The 21468-nt window shown below is 42.5% G+C and overlaps 3 protein-coding genes across 4 annotated transcripts in view; all 3 read right to left on the bottom strand.

The window, feature by feature from the left end:
- ddx10 (DEAD (Asp-Glu-Ala-Asp) box polypeptide 10) overlaps positions 1 to 359 on the bottom strand; it is a 76427-nt gene extending 76068 nt beyond the window's left edge. Inside the window, exon 1 of one of the 2 annotated variants that reach the window (XM_014137341.2) lies at positions 20 to 359. In XM_014137341.2, the coding sequence (XP_013992816.1) occupies positions 20 to 235 (216 nt within the window). In that variant the 5' untranslated portion in view covers positions 236 to 359. The remainder of the gene's footprint in view (positions 1 to 19) is intronic. The other variant, XM_014137340.2, reaches the window with a different exon arrangement.
- Positions 360 to 1028: 669 nt separating this feature from the next.
- On the bottom strand, positions 1029 to 13023 carry LOC106567722 (centromere/kinetochore protein zw10 homolog). Its single transcript, XM_014137342.2, has 15 exons — positions 12781 to 13023; positions 6996 to 7130; positions 6711 to 6812; positions 6260 to 6497; positions 5492 to 5644; positions 5045 to 5239; positions 4601 to 4752; positions 3887 to 4069; positions 3392 to 3621; positions 3192 to 3263; positions 2931 to 3100; positions 2579 to 2709; positions 1951 to 2082; positions 1616 to 1818; positions 1029 to 1445 (listed from the first exon to the last, which is right to left on the bottom strand). The coding sequence occupies exons 1-15, from the start codon at positions 12883 to 12885 to the stop codon at positions 1319 to 1321; spliced, it is 2328 nt and encodes a 775-aa protein (XP_013992817.1). The 5' UTR covers positions 12886 to 13023; the 3' UTR covers positions 1029 to 1318.
- A 3024-nt stretch (positions 13024 to 16047) lies between these two features.
- Positions 16048 to 20215, bottom strand: LOC106567723 (G protein-activated inward rectifier potassium channel 4). Its single transcript, XM_014137343.2, has 4 exons — positions 19713 to 20215; positions 18013 to 18281; positions 16622 to 17837; positions 16048 to 16475 (listed from the first exon to the last, which is right to left on the bottom strand). Exons 1-4 carry the CDS (start codon positions 19924 to 19926, stop codon positions 16279 to 16281), a joined length of 1896 nt encoding a protein of 631 aa, XP_013992818.1. The 5' UTR covers positions 19927 to 20215; the 3' UTR covers positions 16048 to 16278.
- Positions 20216 to 21468: the final 1253 nt, after the last annotated feature.

Raw genomic sequence — 21468 nt, 5'->3', positions numbered from 1 at the left:
TAAAACAAACCTTGCTTACCTCGTTATATTTGTTGACAAGTCGTTGAATAACTTCTTTCTCCACCTGCCATTCGGGTTTCCTTTTCTGTCTTTTCTCTTGTTTAACTCGGGTTTTCGTCTTGTTGTATTTCTTCTTCCATCGCTCGAAGTTCTTCACAGGGTCAATGGTGTCGGTTGGGTTTTTCTTTCCCATTTTTTTATTGTGGGACACGTTTGGTCGTTTGCCCTTGTCCATGGTTAAATAAATAATTTCAAGGATAATGTTTTAAAAATAAATGCTTGGTGGTTCAGCTAAACCGCATGTAAACGCTGGCACACAAGCATGTAGACGCATAAATATGACGTCGACGCAAACCGGAAACTTCCACATGTGACGTAGTTCAAAGAAAAATATCAAATTTGCTGGGGTGTATTAATTACACCGGAAACAGTGTATTCCAAACGCTGTTGAATTCCGTTTTTTTTCTTAAACGGAAGTTGTAGTTCAGTCGTGTCTTTCTTCCCCAAAAGTATGAGTCTGGAATAAGTTGAAAGGAACGCAGACTTCACTCCACTTCAGAGCATGGAAGAATCAATAATTTATAGATGTGCAGTTCACGCCAAACACGTCGCAGAATATATGGATTGGAATTACAATGAGTAGAAACCATAAGAGGTCAATTTACTACAACTTCCATTGACGAAGACAAAAATTTGTCACGCTGATGAGCGTTGAGTAAATTATACGAAAAGTTAACTGAATCAGCATAATGAATACAACCCGAGTTTGTTGAATTTGATAGGAAATGATCATTTATCGCATAACTAAAATATACATTAACTGATAGATGTACCGGTTTCGCAGTGTAGCTACCAGCACTTCTTCAACCATATTCCTGCATTATCAACTCACAATGTAATTTCTAAGCACACTACAAAAAAATTCCAAGCACAAAACATTAAGAAAAATAGTAAAGCATTTGGATTATCATGGTTGAAGAGACATGTAGAAATCTTTTCAGTTCACACAGTGCTCATTCAGAATGCAGTTTCAGGTACAAATAACTTTATGAAATATTGGAGAAAGAAAACAGTTTCATGAAAGGCAATAGCCCTAGCCTTTTGCAGTAGTGTGGTAGAGCTTGTCCTCATTGCATTAATGGCTTTGCTGAAAGTAGAAGCGTTATTGGGATTTTAAAACAGCAGTTTATATGCCACAGTTATCGTATACAATGCTATATATTGCATTTAAGTTCACAACTAGGCATTAAGATATTAATGAACACTTTTCTACAGCAGTGAAGGAAAGTGCTGCGCATATTAGGGTCGTCTGTTGGAATCAAGAGTCTTTGATTTTGCTGAGAGCCACCGCCCGCCTCTCAGTGTTCTGGAACAAAGCACGGATCAGGCTCTTCATCTCGGAACTACAGAACTCCAGCGCCAGAGGCCCTTTGCCCTCCGCCCACCTTCAGACAGGAAACAAAGACAAATCAGAGTACTTAGTGGTATACCAATCAAACAACGACAATTCCAAAAGTGTACACACGACTACTATAGATACATTTACTTTTTTCTTATGATGAAAATGAAATCGCTTTAATGGTGATTTGACAAGCTGAGAAGTTCCTTTTTGTACCTGTCGACTATCTCCTGCAGGTTAGCTCGCAGCACTATGACCAGCTCCTTGAAGGTGATCCACTTTGTCACGTACACGGATACCTCCTCCTGGTACTTCTTGTTCTTGCCCTCCTCAGGCAGAGGAATGAACACCAGGGGTCCTTCCTCGATAATAGTCTGACAGAGGATGTGTAGGTGCTCCCCATCTTCAGTGGAGATATCCTAGTGGAGCAAATTGCATAGAAGCCATAGGATGAGGAAGACCACTCATTCAACCAAGATGAACAATATGTGCCCTCTGTAAAATCATGGAGAAAACACAAGTCACATTATCAAATAAGAACCTGCCCTCACCTCCAGCATCATGATTTTGGCAATCAGCTCTGAGATGGCAGTGTTGAGTAGAGTCCCCATGGCTTTACAGTATATGTTGACTGGTAGAACGTCTTGCCAGACTGTGCCCAGCCTCTTCAGCTGATGGATGACCTGCAAATGAAACAAGTCATTTTCAGTGATGGAACAGTGACCACATCCTGTAAGAATTGTAACTGTGCATTTGATACAAGCCAAGAATTTCTAACTTTTAAGCTTAAAGGGATAGTTCAGCCAAAAGTTGTTTGGGTCAAATTCCTCTTACCTTGAGTTGTCTTGTAGGCCAGTAGTGACAGCATCCACAATAATCCGTTGTTTACATTTTGCCACGGGCATGAGTTAGTATAATTAGCATTGTCCCAACAACTGATGGCCTCCTACTATGCTAATCATGCTTCCTTCAAAGTTTGACCAAAACATACGTTTCCCCTGAACTATCCCTTTAACTGATGCTTAACTCACCATTCTAGAATGTCTGGCTGATAGTTGCTGTTTGAGACAACCTCTATGAAAAATACTGGAGCTCTAATGCCATATTTGTGGCTACAGTCATCATATGGACAATTGTAGATCTCTTTCAGCTATATTGCTGGTTCACTTGAACACCGACCTGCCTGACGGCCTTGCTGGCTGCGGAGTAGTTCTCCTCGTCATCCAGGTTGGAGAAGTTGCGTGCAGTGGAGAGACGCTCCAGCATCTCTGCTCTCTGGACGTTCAGCTGGGCCAGGAAGCACTGAGCGCCTGGGGAACACAGCTACACAGTCAGATAGCTAGAAATGTACATTCTCCTTTCACCAAAACCGGAGTTGGGATGTTTCTAGAACATGATTTGTCTCAAATCTCCCTGGTCTCATCATCCTTTTTGGAAATAAAAACAACAGCAGTTCAACCCCCACAAAAGCCCATCAAGAGTGTAGCCATTCTAATGCTGGGCAAGCCATGGGACACGCTCATTCCCTGACCCAGTTTCCTGAAGCCGGGCACCAGGTCCACGAAGGTGGCAGCGCCCTCGCTGAGGGGGTCGGGCAGGTGTGGCCTGAACTGGTGGCCGAGGGTGAGCAGGTGGTGGGCGATGTACATGCAGTTGTTGTGCTGGATGGCTGCCAGGTGGGGGAACTTGAGTAGGTTCCCTCTGGAGAGCAGAGACACAGAGAGAAGTCAGTGAGACAGACAGTCTCGGGGGGGAAATGCTAATATAGTATAAATTAACTGAATATACTCACTTATGGTATGTAGGCACAACATCATAGAACAGCTGGAATATATTCCGCACCGTGAAGAACAGTTGGGTAGCACTTCGAGGGACAAATGAGGGGGGGAAAAGTGTCATCTTCGCAAAACTAAAAACTTCAGGGAAACACTGGGCCAAAGCTGAAGAGTTAATATTATGTCATCATGTGCAGTGGATAACATGAGAGCGTACCATTGGCTGGAGCTGCCCACGGCCTCAGACAGGGTGTGCAGGGCCAGCTCCATCAGCTGCTGCACCGACTCACTGATGCGACACACAGGCAGGCACAGCGTCAGCGCACCCAGCTGCTTCTCGTTCTCCAACCGGGGCACCTCAAGCTTCTTGGCCTTCTGCTTGCCCTTGTTGTCTCCAGAGCCTGGGCTGGGCAGCTTGGTGACCGAGAGCTTAGAATCGGGTGTGATCTGTTGGCAGGAAGTGATATTAGAAGTACAGTCATGTCCAACCTCTGTGCATTTACCTGCAGTACAAGATGCAAAGCAGTTCACCTGTCCTAGTTGTGTTTATTTTCTCTGGGTATCTGTAGGTTCTGATTTAGTGCATGCATTCACAAGAAACCACATACTGTACATTGGGAGTCATCTGTGTGGCTATTGACTGTGTACCTAATAAATAGAAACCACACAGATAAATAAGACCATGGATAGACTGTAGGAGAACATCACACACTTTGACGGTGTTGTGCATCTCAGAGGTCATCAGCTTGCGTGCCGCCACAATCACATCTTTGCATTTTTTGCTGGCAAAGTGGCAGTTGATGTCCCGGGCGTACTTGAGCAGCTCGGTGGCGTCTCCTCTGAGGTATTGCATCTCCTTCAGGGACTTCTCAAACTCCTCAGTCTCTTTGATCACCTGGGGGTGAGAACGTACAGGGTGGTATGAATGACAGAATGAAAAGTCTCCTTTCTAGCACGTCTTTGCAGCTAATGTTCTTTACATAGTCTATATCAAGTTATTAGTTCCAAAAATATAGTTATTTGCACCTCTTCGATAAAACCAACAGGAACAAACTGCATTGCGTCATCAATTCTGACCTTTTGCATGGCAAAATGCAAAGACTGTCTAATTTGTCACAAATCTGCTGACGTGGGGAAAAAAGTTTGTTGACGTGTGGCTTGATTGAAACATTTTATGCAGTAAATGTGGAGATTGGTTGAAATGGCAAGCCCTCTTTTTGTACTGCGGTGATGGGTCAGTTTTATGCAATAATATTGCGAGGATTTTGCTATTTTATGTGAAAATAGTGTGGTCATTGGTCAAATTTACAAGCATTTGCATAATATGCAGGGAATTGTTGATTTTGCTGGAAAAATTTGGATCTCAGAATCCTGGAGGGACTGATAAGGGTGTATTCGGAGTACTTGGTTAGCCTTTGATACATACCACACTGTACTGTTCAAGCTGACTGCTATTGGTTGGGATGGAGTGCAGGAGGCACTCATGGATGATGCAGTGAGACATCTCCTGCCATACCAGGTCTCCCAGTATGACAGACACTTTTCTCTCGCCAACTGATACATCTGCAACGGATACGTCTGCAAAGCAAAACAAAAGAGACGTGTCGTTATAGTGCCAATGGCACGGCTCTAAAATGGCGGCTGGCATATCAACTCGTTTCATATTTGCTGTGACCAAAGAATATTTTTTGTAAAATTGAAACTCAATAATCCTTCTAAAACAAGAGACTATGGGCCAGTTTCCCAGAAACAGATTAAGCCTAGTCTTGGGACTAAAAAGCATGAACAATGGAGATTCTCCATTGAAATACTGTAGCTTTTTAGTCTCGGACTAGGCTTAATCTGTGTGTGGGAAACCAGGAGTGCCTACCTAGCAGGTGTGTGTGTAGGGTCTTGAGTACCACCAGGACTTTGGTGTAGACTTGCGAGGGACTTGGGTGCTCCTCGGGGGTCTCGGCACACTGGAGAGAGAGTAGGGTGCCCTCGCCTTGCTGCTCCGACACCTCCACGTTCAGAGAGGGGTACATGATCAGGGGCTTCAGCAGGTACTTCAGCAGCACCTGGCCTAGAGCGGGGAGAGGCTGGCTGTCTCATGACGGACTAACAGGATGCTATGGAAGCAGCCTCACAGTGTATGTACAGAACAGAGGCAGTCCACATTATTAAAACTCAATAGTCCGATTAATACAAACAGAAAATAATCATTTTTCAAATAATAGGGGGGTATTTCACAAGGTGGTTTCAACGAGTTCAACTACAATATAATGTGGTCAGCTTTACAGAAAAAAATAAAAGTTGACTGGACACTGGGTCTTACTGAAGAGTTTGATCTTGTGTTGGAGTTCCCCTTGGATGGCCAGGGCCTGGAGGACACAGGAAAGCAGAGGGGGAGGGTTCTGCTGGGGCTCCTTGGTCCCGCCTAGGGTCAGCTGGAGCTCCGTCTTCAGGAACGACTTCATCCCCGTCGACTCTGAGGACAGATGGACACACAATCAGTGTCTGTGATGGCATAACACGGTACCACTGCTCACCTGAGTTAACATGAATCAAGCAGGGCTGGGAATTGCCAGGGACCTCAAGACACGATATTATCACAATAGTTAGGTCCCGACACGATATGTACTGTAATTGTATTGCGATTCGATGTTCCAAACGTATTGCTCACCTAATGTCTGCTGTACAGGGACAAAAGAAAGCAGTTTTGATCAGTCATGGAAATAAATGATTGGCTTCCTATTTAAAAAGAAGATGGAGAACAAGCTATGCAGGTACAGCCAACTAGCGCAAAAATAATATTGGATATTGTCGAAACGATGCTATATAATACCCCCCCCTCCCCATCACTAGAAGAGCGCAATTTACCACAATAAGTCAAATGTTTTAAATAATACATTTATATCAGGGGATTCCATGCTATAGCCCCAACTGATACACCTCAGGCAACATATTTATCCTCAATACAAGTGCCCTAGAATGGCTACTTGCTACCATCTCATGGTCAATAAATTAAGCCCTGTGCTTATGAGGCCTAGCATCAGACCAGCCCCCCCCCCCACACACACAATGCCTGGGAGAGTATTTTTACCTTTGGAAGAAGGCAGTTTCCAGACAGCTAGTCTCTTCCACTCATCCCCCAGATGGTAGATGAGGTTCTCCCTCTGGACAGTGAGCTCTGAGCTGAGGGCTCTAAGCAGGGGCAGCTCAGAGCCTTTCCACGCCTTCAGAGAGTCTGCACTGTGCCGGGCCTTTTCTAACTGCTTGGCCGAAATGACATACTTCTTCTCCAGTAGGGCTTTGTGAAACTCCTCCATCGCAATGTGAAACTAAATCGACAACAGAAAAACATGTAAATATGCTAACATTTACCAATATTATTGACGATCATCCCAAATTCGTGTCTCGGGCCAGGTACACAAGGACAGAAGTCAAGCAATAAATCTGTGCATTATTATAAATAACATTCAGTTCAAACAGGGCCATGTGTAGATATCAGTGGGGACCAGGTTAGAGCTACAGTTGAGAGGGATGTAGGCTACCTCTTCTAGGTGCCTGAGCATGGCAATGACAGTAGTGTTTCTCTCCAGCTGCTGCTTCAGCTTGGCATGTTCAGTCACAGCTGTATGTAGATTATGCTGCACCTGTATTCACACACACACACACACACACACACACACACACACACACACACACACACACACACACACACACACACACACACACACACACACACACACACTAGATCTCTGCCAACTGTCAATCAAATAACACCTCCAAAAACACAAGGCGAACCCAATGATCCATGAGTAGTTAGTGAAGCTTACCTCTGTCTCAATGTGGCTTTTGAGGATGTCAATTTCTTTAGAGACCTCTTCGGCCTGTCCCATAAGTGCCTCTGCCCCCTGCATGCTAGGTAGGAACTCATTGTACCGCTTGTTAATAATGTCACATACCTCTTCCTATGGGAGAAACGCAGATGGTGAGATTTAGGTAAAGAATCAAAGCGTGAGGCAAATACGAGAAGAGTCAAAGCTATACAACATTGCATAAATATACAACCGGTAAAAAGAGACAATACATTATTTTTCAATTTGGGCAGAGTATGCATTTTAAAACAAGTTTGTACCCAAGATAGAATGGTCACGAGTGATCAGAAGTTGTATAGTGTGCGAGAGTAACCTAGCTAACTTACATACCAAGCTAGTTAGCTAGCTTTTTACTAAGCTAACTTGTTCAGAACACATTGGTAGGTACAGCTACTTCTGACATGATCCTCATCTGTAACGTTATAGCAACTAGTTTGTAGCCAGCTAGTAACTTTAGTGTAGTCAACTAGACGTGTGTGTCGTGAACAGCGTGAACAGTGGAATCGGTGGTTCGCCTTCAAAATAAAAGATGGTGTTGAGGATATATTGCCACGGGTGTTAGGCCCGAGACAAATAATGATTTATGTTCATTAAAAACGTTATTTAGATTTCTCCATAATATTTGACCTTTCCACAATATATAGTCCCGAAACAAATCTAAGGTTGCTACCCAAGCCGGCTGGTCGTTGGTTCTTTCAGTTCGGTTGCCGAAGACATGACCCAGTCTTTTTCTTCTGTGTCTATGCGGCCCATTCGTTCGTTCTAAATGTTCCATTGCCATACTGGCTGGCAATATTCTTATCCCACCTCGCTTGCTTCATAGCTAGCCAAATACGGCTAACTTACAGTCACGTCAAAACAGTGCAACCTAGAATAACAGCAAAGTATCTGAATTTGCGTTTGTTAAAAGCTTTTGTTTTCTATTGACATTTATGTTGATATAGCTATAGCAATGAGCTAATGATGCCCGATTTCGCCTGGCAAAGAAATGTGCTCTCTCTGCAGGACACTGTTTTTCAGGGGATCCATCTAGCCAACAACACAGCTAACACAATCACTTCAAACTGAAGTTGGAAAGACATCAAACTGTCTGCATTTAAATGTGTTTGTAATGTAATGAAACAGCCTCGAACCCTCGACCTTCTAGCCCTAAATCCAGCGCTATTGACTCTGCCCCAAAAGCATGCTCAAGCTGCAGAGTCGATATCCGCGCTTATAAACCCAGGGTCGTTACAATATATTTCCCTAAAAAATTATGCCAGCTGATTCAAAAGCTGCCTGCCTGTCTCGTCAGGACACGTTCATTACGATGGGACAGCTGGAGATCGAATTTCAATGTTGCAAATGTCGGAGACTGACAGCAAGGTTTATATAAATCTCCCCTACTGAAAATCAAATGCTAGTCTAAAAGAAATGGGAGAAAATGTGTAGATGCTTTTTATAGTAGAGATCAAGTTCATAAATTGCCTGGCTGGGCTGATGAGAATTAATTGCCCAGTGAGATGGAACAGAGTAAAAAAAAGTCAGTTTTAGCTGGTGGTAACTTGTGGAATAGACACTGGATGGAATGCAGTTTTAACCAATCAGCATCCAGGATTAGACCCGCCTTTGTATAATGCTAAACAAGTAGGGTTTGGCATGGTTATTCAAATGGTCGTTAGGTCGATTACTTTAGTATATACATTTTTTGGAAGCAAAAACAATAGGACTATTTTAACAATGAAAAAGCTTTGTCTAAAATGAAATAAAAGTATATATGTGTCATTGCTACATAACCTACAAGAACAGGCCATTAAGTACCACATTCTAATAAAACAGTTTGACAGTTTTTATGAGCGCAACTCATAAAAAAAGATGCACTGGTAGTCTACACACGTTTCACAGCGTGTGGCTTGTTGTTATTGTCGGTCAATCATAGTGGTGCTATAGTCAGACTATGTAGCAAGTGAGGTTGGATATTTTTGTAGTAAATGGAATAAAAAAAATATGGATTAAGTTGGTTGACGGAGTAGGCTACAATGATCCACCAACAGGTAGGCTGTTGTTTAATATGAATGGAGTGGTTGTAAACAAGGACGGGGAGTGCAGCAAAACAACCTCAATTAGCTAGCCGGATAACTTAGCTAGCTACTGCTCTGCATTTCAGGAATCAAAGTAGCAAGTATCCCTGGTGCACTGTTAAATTATTTACCCATTTAAACAATTTGTTTTTGGATGAAAGCTGTTTTTGTAATGCCCTCGATAGCTTTCATGTGTTTCAAACACGAGGTGTGATTCCTCGACTCTTTGCCCATCGACTCCCTGTGTCAACTCCCATTTCTGGGTGTCAAGCGGAATCGACTGCTAAGATTCTGTATTTTTGCAACGGAGGTAACTAGTTGCCGTAGTCTACTTCGATAACAAACTCTCGCATCTTTCACAGCAAAGAAAGAGCGAGCTAGCAAGAGAGAAATGGGAGGGGCACAGCTAGACAGGTTGAAATCAGATTAACTAGATTAGGGTTGGAGTGAAAACCTTCATGATGGTAGTTCTCCACGAACAGGTTTGGAGAGCCCTGTCCTAGGCAAATAATCAAAGCATCCCGCTAAACGTTTTGGAAATGACAAATACACTTTCTCTTCCACAAAACGCATCTCAAGTGCAAATATGGTTCAGCAGCATTGTTATTAGGAAGGACCTACCATATATCGATAAAATAGTGATTATGATCACACTTCAGTTTTTACATTTTAGTCATTTTGAAGACATTATGGGGACTAGAGGTCGACCGATTTAATCGGAATGGCCGATTAATTTGGGCAGATTTCATAACAATTGGTAATCGGTATTTTTGGCCACAGATTTGCAGATGTACATTTTTTTTTTTTACAACTTTATTTAACTAGGCAAGTCAGATTAAGAACACATTCTTATTTTCAATGACGGCCTAGGAACGGGGGTTAACTGCCTTGTTCAGGGGCAGAACAACAGATTTTTACCTTGTCACCTCGGGGATTCGTTTATGCAACCTTCCAGTTACTAGTCCAACGCTCTAACCACCTGCCTTACATTGCACTCCACGAAGAGCCTGCGTGGCAGGCTGACTACCTGTTACGCGAGGGCAGCAAGAAGCCAAGGTAAGTTGCTAGCTAGCATTAAACTTATCTTATAAAAAACGATCAATCTTAACATAATCACTAGTTAACTACACATGGTTGATGATATTACTAGTTTATCTAACGTGTCCTGCGTTGCATATAATCGATGCGGTGCCTGTTAATTTGTCATCGAATCACAGCCTACTTCGACAAACGGGTGATGATTTAACAAGCACATTTGCGAAAAAAAGCACTGTCGTTGCACCAATGTACCTAACCATAAACATCAATGCCTTTTAAAAAAAAAAATCAATACACAAGTATACATTTTTAAACCTACATATTTAGTTAAAATTGCCTGCAACATGAATTTCTTATAACTAGGGGAGTTGTGTCACTTCTCTTGCGTTCCGTGCAAGCAGTCAGGATATATACAGCAGTTTGGGCCGCCTGGCTCATTGCGAACTGTGTGAAGTCCATTTATTCCTAACAAAGGCCGTAATTAATTTGCCAGAATTGTACATAATTATGACATAACATTGAAGGTTGTGCAATGTAACAGGAATATTTAGACTTAGGGATGCCACCCGTTAGATAAAATACGGAACGGTTCCATATTTCACTGAAATAATAAACCTTTCGTTTTCGAAATTATAGTTTCTGGATTCGACCATATTAATGACCAAAGGCTCGTATTTCTGTGTGTTATTATGTTATAATTAAGTCTATGATTTGATATTTGATAGAGCAGTCTGACTGAGCGATGGTAGGCAGCAGCAGGCTCGTAAGCATTCATTCAAACAGCACCTTCGTGCGTTTGCCAGCAGCTCTTCACAATTTTTCAAGCATTGCGCTGTTTATGACTTCAAGCCTATCAACCCACGAGATTAGGCTGGTGTAACCGATGTGAAATGGCTAGCTAGTTAGCCGGGTGCGCGCTAATAGTGTTTCAAACGTCACTCGCTCTGAGACTTGGGAGTGGTTGTTCCCCTTGCTCTACATGGGTAACGCTGCTTCGAGGGTGGCTGTTGTCGATGTGTTCCTGGTTCGAGCCCAGGTAGGAGCGAGGAGAGGGACGGAAGCTATACTGTTACACTGGCAATACTAAAGTGCCTATAAGAACATCCAACAGTCAAAGGTATATGAAATACAAATTGTATAGAGAGAAATAGTCCTATAATTCCTATAATAACTACAACCTAAACCTTCTTACCTGGGAATATTGAAGACTCATGTTAAAAGGAACCACCAGCTTTCATATGTTCTCATGTTCTGAGCAAGGAACTTAAACGTTAGCTTTTTTACATGGCACATATTGCACTTTTACTTTCTTCTCCAACACTTTGTTTTTGCATTATTTAAACCAAATTGAACATATTTCATTATTTATTTGAGGCTAAATTGATAGTATTTATGTATTATATTAAGTTAAAATAAGTGTCCATTCAGCATTGTTGTAATTGTCATTATTACAAATGAAATATCAATTTTTATGTATTAATTTATACACGTTTTTAAATTAAAATCGGCCGATTAATCGGTATCGGCTTTTTTTGGGGTCCTCCAATAAATCGGTATCGGAGTTGAAAAATCATAATCGGTTGACCTCTAATGGGGACACCTATACATTTGGCAGCAAATTATCAGTTACCAGTGTGGTCTAGACAGGACATTGAAATATATTCACGCATACAATAAAACTCAGGCTTCTGTCATAAGAGTCGATTCAACTTGAAAAAATTAATGACGGGACATTTTGGAAAAACGAATCCTATGTGAATCGTCCTCTGGAATAACACATATTTGGATAGCAATTACAAAACCAACCTCTCTAGTAATAGCCTACCCATCTGAATAGGGCTATAATATGGCAAAGAATAGGCTTATCTGCGTAGTGCGCCGCGCATCATCCCATGGGATCCGCCAAGGCTGCACACAGCAGAGATATCACAGAAATATTATAGTTCATACACATTACCTATAGTCAAAATAGGCCTTTTATAGGCTAAGTTAATGAGCAACATCATACTTATGTCAATACTCTAAAACGCAAACGTAGTCTTACGAGTAGGATTCTGCAATAATGACGTGGAGTGTATGTGCGCATTCATTTTAGCGTGTTTTGGGAGTCGAGCAAGAGTTGACAGCAACCACAGTAGTCGGAGTTGACTGTGCACGACTACGGAAGTGTTGGACTGGATGACAGTTTCTATCCATTGCTGCGATTGGTTTCCAAATATTCTGGGGCGGGGCTTAGCGAAGTGTCAATTGTGGCATGATTCGATTATTTTTATACGTTTGCATCTGTTTCAATGGTGACTTTTATTTTGAAGAGAACCCGCCGATTCCAGAATTTCCACTGTTGCCCGCGCTAATGTAATGTTGTTCACCACACAATGGGACACCTAGCTGCCACTAACAAGGCTGTTGGCATCTAGCTCACGATAGTTAGCAGCTAACGTTTGTTAGCTAGGCTAACATTAGTTACAGCCAATTGGGGTAGTTAGCAAGACTGTTTCGAACGATGAAAACAAATGTTTTAAACGAGTTCAAACGATAAAATCACATATGTTATATACAATAAGCTAGATAGCTTTGTGGAAAAGTTGGCCGAATGTTTTGATTATTTCGCGGTCTAGGGAACGTTAGCTAAGTCGCTTGCTTACCTTAGTTTCTTCTACTTTCCGTGACAACTTGCTTATTTTACCATTGAGATCTTCTTTTTCAAGTTTACCAGAACTAGCAAGGACTTCTGTCACGAAAGATGCCATATTTGGATTCGGAGAACAGCTGGCTGGCTAGCACCAAAATCCTTCAGGGCTGTGTGCAGGTTGAAGAAGCCCGCTCACAATAACCAATCAAATCTGCGTTCCACTTCGTTATACGCCCAGCCTAGACGAGTGTTTCCCAAGCTCGGTACTGCCCCCCCAGGGTGCACGTTTTGTTTTTTGCCCTAGCACTACACAGCCGACTGAAATAACCAACTCATTATCAAGCCTTGATTAAAATAATAGTAGAATGCACAAGGTGCAATTTCGAAATTGGGTAGTGCATCTTGTTGTCCTGTTGTCATTACATACCTATAATTTGTCAGAAATGTCCAGATCGACTAGTCCATGTCAGCTAATGTTTTACCTAGGTTTTGTTGTAATGTTTGATTTACTCAAATATCACATGAATACACAGACATGGCAAAATGTATAGAATTGCAAGAAACCGAGCTTTAAAACTGCAAAATGGTCTCCAACAAGAGGGGTGTGAACAGTTTGTGTCATGAACAGTGCTTGTGCCCATAGAAACAGACACGCAGGAGATGTTCCTCAATGCTGGAAGGGGGGCATGAGTGAAAACGTTTGGGAACCCCTAGTCTAGACTAAGGGCAGAAATATTTCCAAAACATCAACTGCCAAATAATGTTTCCCCTTATGTGAAAGGACTAATATCATGACTTGAGTGGAAATGCATTATGAGAAGTTATACTGAACCAAAAAAAGCAATACTGAACAATACCATGGTCCATAGCATGTCAAGTTACAGTATGTACAGTAACGTTTACCTTTATTTAACTAGGCAAGTCAGTTAAGAACAAATTCTTATTTTCAATGACGACCTAGGAACAGTGGGTTAACTGCCTTATTCAGGGGCAGAACGACAGATTTTTACCTTGTCAGCTCGAGGATTCGATCTGGCAACCTATCGGTTACTAGTCCAATGTTTGAACCACTAGGCTACCCGCCACCCCAACATCATGGTATTGTTCAGTTGTCTTACCTGTGGACAGGTTAGAAACCTGATAAGACACGATAGCCCAACAAATAATGTTGCTACGTGCAACAAAAATAGGAAATTGAAGGGCTTCTGGTCTGATCCCAGCTATGAATCACTACTGTTGTGCCCTTGAGCAAGGCAAAATGGCTGTCCATCCAGAGGCCATCGGCTCTCCAAACAGGGGCGCTGCACCATGACTGACTGACCCTGTGCCTCTCAACTGTGTATGTCTGGACTGGGAGTGTTAGAAAAAAAGAGTATGTTCGAATCAAATTGACAATAAATGATCTATTGATAAATCAGCAACTACAGTAGATAATTGGAGTAGAGTTGTACTCTGTCAAGGGGAGGTCCATTTATGTGATAAAAGCAGCGTTTGGCGTATTTCACAACGTTTTCTTGGATATACAGAGCTGGAACCTATTATAAACTATAAATCACGAGTCCCTTTATGTGAAAGGACAAAAATCCAAGTTTAATGTGTCAAAAGGCAACCATATTTGAAAACTCTGTGGGAGGACACATTTCAAGGCACTGTAAAGGACTGATATGTGTAATACATTTGCATCAAGGATAGAGTACATATAACATAGAAACAGATTAACGACACTGACATCCTTCAAATGTATCACATTTTGAATCATAATGGCCGTATCACTACATCATCATGCATTCATGATCACGATGAAAATACACGTGACTACAAATAAGGAACACCATATTTGTGCAGTACTTAGCACATTGTGATTTAAAACAAACAGACTGAAGATGTAACAACCTTCCAAAACAACAAAACTCCTGACAAAAACAAGGAGAGCATGAGCAACCCCTATAGTGATTGGCTCCATAATTCTATGATTTAGGAGGTAGCAGTTAACACATTATAAACACAACTACAACTATCCATTATAAACCATAAATTAGACACACAGATAAATAAACAGTATTGTAAACTGACAAAGCATGGAGTCATGGCTGCATACTCATTTCTACACTTAACCAGGATTGGATAAGTTCTTTGTAAATCACCCACATGAATGCTTGTCACTGTCAACAAAGTTCAAATTCTGGTTAAGGGTGTACAGTGTATTCGGAAAGTATTCAGACCCTTTCCCTTTTCTACATTTTGTTACGTTACAGCATTATTCTAAAATGGATTAAATAAAAAGAAATCTCATCAATCTACACACAATACCCCATGACAGAGCGAAAAGAGGTTTTTAGACATTTTTGCAAATATATTAAAAATAAAAACATACTATATTTACATAAGTATTCAGACCATTTGCTATGAGACTTGAAATTGAGCTCAGGTGCATCCTGTTTCCATTGATCATCCTTGAGATATTTCTATAACTTGGTTGGAGTCCACCCTTGACATGATTTGGAAAGGCACACACCTGTCTATATAAGTTCCCACAGTTGACATTGCATGTCAGAGCAACAACCAAGCCATGAAATCAAAGGAATTGTGCATAGAGCTCCGAGACAGGATAGTGTCGAAGGCACAGATATAGGGAAGGGTACCAAAACCTTTCTGCAGCAATGAAGGTCCCCAAGAACACAGTGGCCTCCATCATTCTTAAAGTTAAGAATTGGACAACACCAAGACTCTTCCTAGAGCTGGCCACACAGCCAAACTGAGCAATCAGGGGAGAAGGGCCTTGAAAACCAAGATTGAACTCTTTGGCCTGAATGCCAAGTGTCACGTCTGGAGGAAACCTGGCACCATCCCTACGATGAAGCATGGTGGCAGCATCATGCTGTGGGGATGTTTTTCAGCAGCAGTCTCTGAATGTCTTTGAATGGCCCAGCCAGAGCCCGGACTTGAACCCGATCGAACATCTCTGGAGATACCTGAAAATAGCTATGTCGCGACGCTCCCCATCCAACCTGACAGAACTTGAGAGGATCCGCAGAGAAGAATGGGAGAAACTCCCCAAATACAGGTGTGCCAAGCTTGTAGCGTCATACCCAAGAAGACTCTAGGCTGTAATCTTTGTCAAAGGTACTTTAACAAAGTACTGAGTAAAGGGTCTGAATACTTATGTAAATGTGGTATTTACAATTTTCATTTGTAATACATTTACAAAATAAACTTTTGCTTGGTCATTATGGGGTATCGTGTGTAGATTGATGAGGGAAAAAAAAAACAATTTAAGCAATTTTAGAATAAGGCTGTTACGTAACAAAATGTGGAAAAAGTCAAGGTCTGAATACTTTCCGAAAGCACTGTAGATTAGCATGTCAATGTGTAATTCTTGGAGAATGTTTGTCCACAATATTAGAGACAACAGGAAAGTTCATTTTAAGGAGGGAAACCTAGGCATTCACAAGTAATGGCCTTGAAATTACATTAATACAAGGGCTGTTTGCTCAGTGTGAATAGTACTGATCTAAAAGAGGACCTCGTCTTCTTTTTCATCACTCTTCTCTTTAGCACTAAGGGTGAGGGTATGTACTGGGAAGGTTTTATCAAATGCACCATGGTCCACCCGGTAAGAACCTTTTTCCAGAGACATGCAGGATTCAAATCTGTGGCCCCACAGAATCTCCTCCTCAGTATAGGAGGTTCTGGCTTGGCATGTCATACCTACAACACAAAGGAGACAGCCAGGCAATTATGAAACGTTTAATCTTTACACATCTAGCTCTTATGCTACAGTCACAGACATGAAGGCATTAAAACTTGTTCAAGTGATTTTAGATATCACATTCTAACATTCAAAGCCAACCAACCTGATGCCTCCACGATTCCCTCCAGAATGATGATGATCTCAAATCTCTCTCTTGTCAGACGCTCAGCCCCTATTTCCCAAAAGGGACTGCTTTCATTGATGACATGGGTGATGGTCTGAGGCTCGACCAACAGAAGCCTGTCTCCTCCGGTATCGTAGCCAAGGTTGATCTCTGATTGCTCCAGCGGTATGAACTCCCCTTCCTTGGTCTGTCTGGACTTAATCAGCTTGGCTCGAATCTTGGCGTCCACCATGTGACTCGCCCTCAGGTCTCCAATGCGGAAGAGAAGGCAGAGTTTCTCGTCACGCTCCGATATGACACAGTGCTTGCTGAAGATCAGAGTCTGGGCCCTTTTCTGAGGCCTGGAGATTTTGACGAACATGCAGCCGACCATGAGGGCGTCAATGATTGAGCCAATGATAGACTGGGCCATGAGGAGAACCACTCCCTCCATGCAGTTGGCTGTCACCAATCTGGAGCCGTAGCCAATGGTCCTCTGGCTTTCCACCGACAGAAGCAGGGCGGAGATGAAACTGTCCACGTTCTCGAAGCACGGCTGCCATTGCGGGTCGTGGACGTGGGCCACGTCGTCCCGCAGCCAGGCATCTAGGAAATAGATCTCTGCAAAGGCCACCCATGTAACAATGTAGCACATGGTAAAGACAAAGAGGAACCAGCGGTACTTGAGGTCCACCAGAGTGGTGAAGATGTCTGAGAGGAAACGGCTCTTGTCCTCGATGGGACCCAGGTTCACCTGGCACTTCCCGTCTTTGGTGACATAGCGTTGACGCTGCTTGTTGGCAGTACCGTAATTTGGCCTCCCTTCACCTAGAAGTTTGCAGCGTGGCTTGTGGGGCTTGTTCTCACCACTTGTGCCTTGGTTGGGGCTTTGGGTGCTATCAAAGGGGCCACCAGAAGGAGCGCCAGAGTACCACCTGGAGCTGAAGCGCTTGAGGTGGCGTCTGCGGTGAGCATGGTGAGCAGTGGCAGGCTCCTCTGGCTCCTCAGTGGGAATGATGTACTGGCCGGTGTCTACCTCCCGGCTGATCAATCCTGCAACAACCCTATGGGGGGTTGGGCTCTTGGGATGTGACTGGGGGGATGCAGAGGGGACTGGCTGGGGTGGGAGAGCTGGGAAGTTGTTATTTGTGCTGGGGAAGAGAGAGGCTCTTCTGGAGTGGAGCATCATCACGGCCATGTTGGTTTTTGCTACAACCTAAAAATTAAAATAAATAATAATAAATAATAATAATAAATATATATACTGACTCGTACATTACATACATGATCTACAATGTGTTTGTGATGGAAACAGAGTGTCCAGTGTAAACACAACCCACTGAACAATATCCCAAAACACAAATGAACGAAATTGACTCTGCAATAGGTACCTTCTTTGGATATGGGGTAAAGCGCGTTGATTCTGGGGGTGGTCTAGGGAGGTATGCCAGGAGATGTTTGCCTGTGAGAGCCTTTGCTGGGGGAATGGAGTTCCTGCGAGGGGCAATTCTCATAGGACTCCTGTAGTCTCCGTTATGGGGCTCGTGTAATGTCACCCTTCTGCACATCATGGTGGAAACCATCACAGAGACTACTGTAGATTCCTGTGCTCTGTGTGGCAGCTGAGCTGCCGAGGGCTCAGGAAGTTGATTTCGTGTTCCTGTTGAAACAATAGAATCTGATTGAGAGGTGTCACACAATTAACAACCACCACTACAGAGGAGACTAAATTAAACTCTTCAACCAGGCAATACTGGTTGAACTTACCTCCTTCTGTCCTGATAATTTACAGTCATACGCTGTATGTCAAAGTTGAGGGATTGCTAGAACGTTAAATCCAGCTGTGGGTCAGTGGCAGTGGTGGTTCTAGACCATTTCAACTGGGGGGGGCCAAGCTGGGGCCAGTTGTACTGTTAGAGGGGCCAGTTACATTAGACGTTATTGTTGTCATATCGTTTTGCATGGGGTACGATACTGTTGTGTTCTGCCTAAAGCCGTCCACTAGAAAATATGTGGGTTAAATTAGTGTTCCGCGTTGCCACTGTCTAATAACGGATGTAAAAAAAGAACGATAAAAATGAGTTATGTAAAAATTATTTCATACTCCACATTTAGGGGGGCCAAAATTGTTGTCACAGGGGCACTGGCCCCCTCTGCCCCCCAGAACCGCTAGTGGGTGTATGACAGATCTCTGATACGGAGGCTTCTTTCACCAGATGGTTAGCTCTCCCTCAATATAATTTCTTACATCATTCCTCCCCCTCTCATCCCACCCCGATGACCTTTCAGATCATTCTAATGTGACGTGCATCGTGTGATATCATCGGTCCCTGCTGGATCTAATTAAACATCCAGGATTATGACTAATCCCTTTAAATTAATCTGGGAACAACCAAGGAGCATGGTGATGGATTTTGAAGAGATTACGGTCCTACTCTTAGTTACGAGGGTTTAGGTAATTGTTTTTCCCCAGATGTGGTCAAATAAACCCTGGGCAAGGCTCTATTTCTTGTGGTCACTGTTACTGTTTGTATTGTCACTCTCTCCTCTACTGGTCCGCCAAACAGCTCGTAGCAGCAGACGTGCTGCACTGGGTGTAGGATTTTGGAACACGTCAATATCAACCCTGACTCCAGAGTGCAGTAGACCATGAACTGCCCAAGGCATTGTAATCAACAGCGCTAATTAAGGCTTGCACTCCGAATGATGTAGAGGAAAATCTAGAGATGTATAATAAACCCTTATCTGTAGAATAGTTGAGATGCTACATTTATGATGTGTCGCTAATGTTGAACAACATCTTCTTCATAAATGTGTTGATTTTACACGGATGGGGTTTCACCAATTCTGAGATGTGTGGCCCATTACTAAAAGTTACATAACAAAAACAAAAATCACTCTCCTTTTTCAGTTGTAACCTTACAACAACCTCCATATAACCAGACCAACACCAGAAGGAATTAGCTAGAACAACCTGGGAAACTATAAAAATACGAAGAGGAGGAAAGTAGAGGATGGAGGTATGCATGTCTGTACATTAAGGAGAGTCATCACAACTGCCAAAAGAAAGAAACAACAAACTAAACCATACCTGAATAGAGATGATAGTATTTGTTCTTCAGATCATCTTCCACATGAGATATAACGAGCAGCTCTAAAAAAAAGAGAAGCAGGATAGCTTTTTGAGTGGTAAAGCTGGTGCTGTGGTGCCTCTCCGGTGATGTCAAGCCGAACTGGCAGGGCGCCTGCTGTCCAGCTGCGGACCAGAGGGGCCCCCCCTCACAGTCCCCCCAGCCCCCTGCCATTGGTCTGATCACACAGGGAGGTCAGCTGTTAATCTGCTCGTGAGGTCAGCAGGGCTGGTGAGCTGTGCAGCCAGGAAGTAGTGCGACACCATGGGAAGTGAGAAATAAACAAACACAATGTACAGTGCATTCGTAAAGTATTCAGACCCCTTGACCTTTTCCATATTTTGTTACAGCCAGGGTTGGCGAGTAACGGATTACATGTTTAATTTTTTATTTAACCTTTTTAACTAGGCAAAATAAAGTATATAGCTAGGTATCATCATCTAACAACGACATTTTTGGCCGATACCGATATCCAATATTTTCCTTGCCAAAATAAACAATACCTATAACTGATATTTTAAATTTTAGCAGCCTTTTAAGCGTTCTAGTACAGTTAAATAGTTAACACACACAGGGACGCAGCGGTCTAAGGCACCGCATCTCAGTGCAAGAGGCATCACTACAGTCCCTGGTTCGAATCCAGGATGTATCACATCCGGCCGTGATTGGGCCCAGCATCGTCTGGGTTTGGCCAGGGTAGGCCTTCATTGTAAATAAGATTTTGTTCTTAACCGACTTGCCGAGTTAAATAAAGGTTACACACACCACACTGACCAACAAGTTATTTAGTTGGCATTTACGTATGTCTCCATTACCAGTAAAAAAACATAATCAAAACCTATTTCTTTCACTTACTTGATGTGCTGTTTCGTTGTTCTATTCTCAACCAGGATTTCTATGTAACGCCGTTTGGGTCTTTGCATGTCAAAAAAGATACACGTATTTGACTTGTCAAATAAGCTTGTTGACCAATCAGGACCTGAATATGACTGCACATCACATACTTTTTACGTAGTTATTACACATTGATTACACTATCACTCGTATTTCATATGTCACAACATTCATCGATATGTATGCTATGACGCTGGTAAAGTTGTCTCGCGCACTTACAGTGCTGGTCATAAAAAAACAGCTAGCTAGCTCATGGATGCAAACAATGTTCTTCCCCAAAAACATAGCAAAACGACAATCTGTTTCAGTAGGTATATAGTTAGCTAGCTAACTATATAGCTAGGTGTCATCATCTAAAACAACCCTAATTTATAAAACATTTCTTATTTCATTAATGGTCGGACCCATCTATGTGTAGCGAGCAACAATAAGGGTGAGCCACAAAGTGGACTTTGCGGTTAGCCTTCAAAATAAAAGTATGTCACTGACAGTGAAGCAAATGAATACAAATAGTAGAATTATGCCATTATTGAATAGATCATGCTAAACGAGGTTGGAATGTTATATAAAATCCACAGAAGACAATTTGTTAATTTGACAAATCTGTTGAAATCACACTGGATGTAATATACTTTAGAATTGCATTGGGGCATTCTTATTTCACTGTACAGCCTTACCTATGGTTTGTGGATCAATGACATGGGGTATCAGTCTATTCAGTGACACCCCGAGAACATTAGCGTAGCTCTTATTGAGGGACTATGAAACAGCTGTAAATTGAGCCACTTTTGTTGTCAACCTATGTGTATTGAACACTATTCC

Source organism: Salmo salar, chromosome ssa13 (assembly GCF_905237065.1).
Source record: "Salmo salar chromosome ssa13, Ssal_v3.1, whole genome shotgun sequence".
NCBI classification, from domain to species: Eukaryota; Metazoa; Chordata; class Actinopteri; order Salmoniformes; family Salmonidae; genus Salmo; species Salmo salar.
Note: the sequence above shows the minus strand (reverse complement) of the source record. Positions and strands in the feature narration are given on the sequence as shown.

Coding starts and splice junctions, on each gene's coding strand:
- LOC106567722 (XM_014137342.2), bottom strand. CDS start 12,885: ATGGCATCTTTCGTGACAGAAGTCCTTGCTAGTTCTGGTAAACTTGAA. Junction 5,240..5,491: donor ACACAAGATCAAACTCTTCA/GTAAGACCCAGT, acceptor TCCCCGCTCTAG/GCCAGGTGCTGCTGAAGTAC. Junction 3,101..3,191: donor GTTGTGCCTACATACCATAA/GTGAGTATATTC, acceptor TCTGCTCTCCAG/AGGGAACCTACTCAAGTTCC.
- LOC106567723 (XM_014137343.2), bottom strand. CDS start 19,926: ATGGCAGGGGGCTGGGGGGACTGTGAGGGGGGGCCCCTCTGGTCCGCA. Junction 17,838..18,012: donor TTACCCCATATCCAAAGAAG/GTACCTATTGCA, acceptor TTTAATTTTTAG/GTTGTAGCAAAAACCAACAT. Junction 16,476..16,621: donor GGGAATCGTGGAGGCATCAG/GTTGGTTGGCTT, acceptor TTTGTGTTGTAG/GTATGACATGCCAAGCCAGA.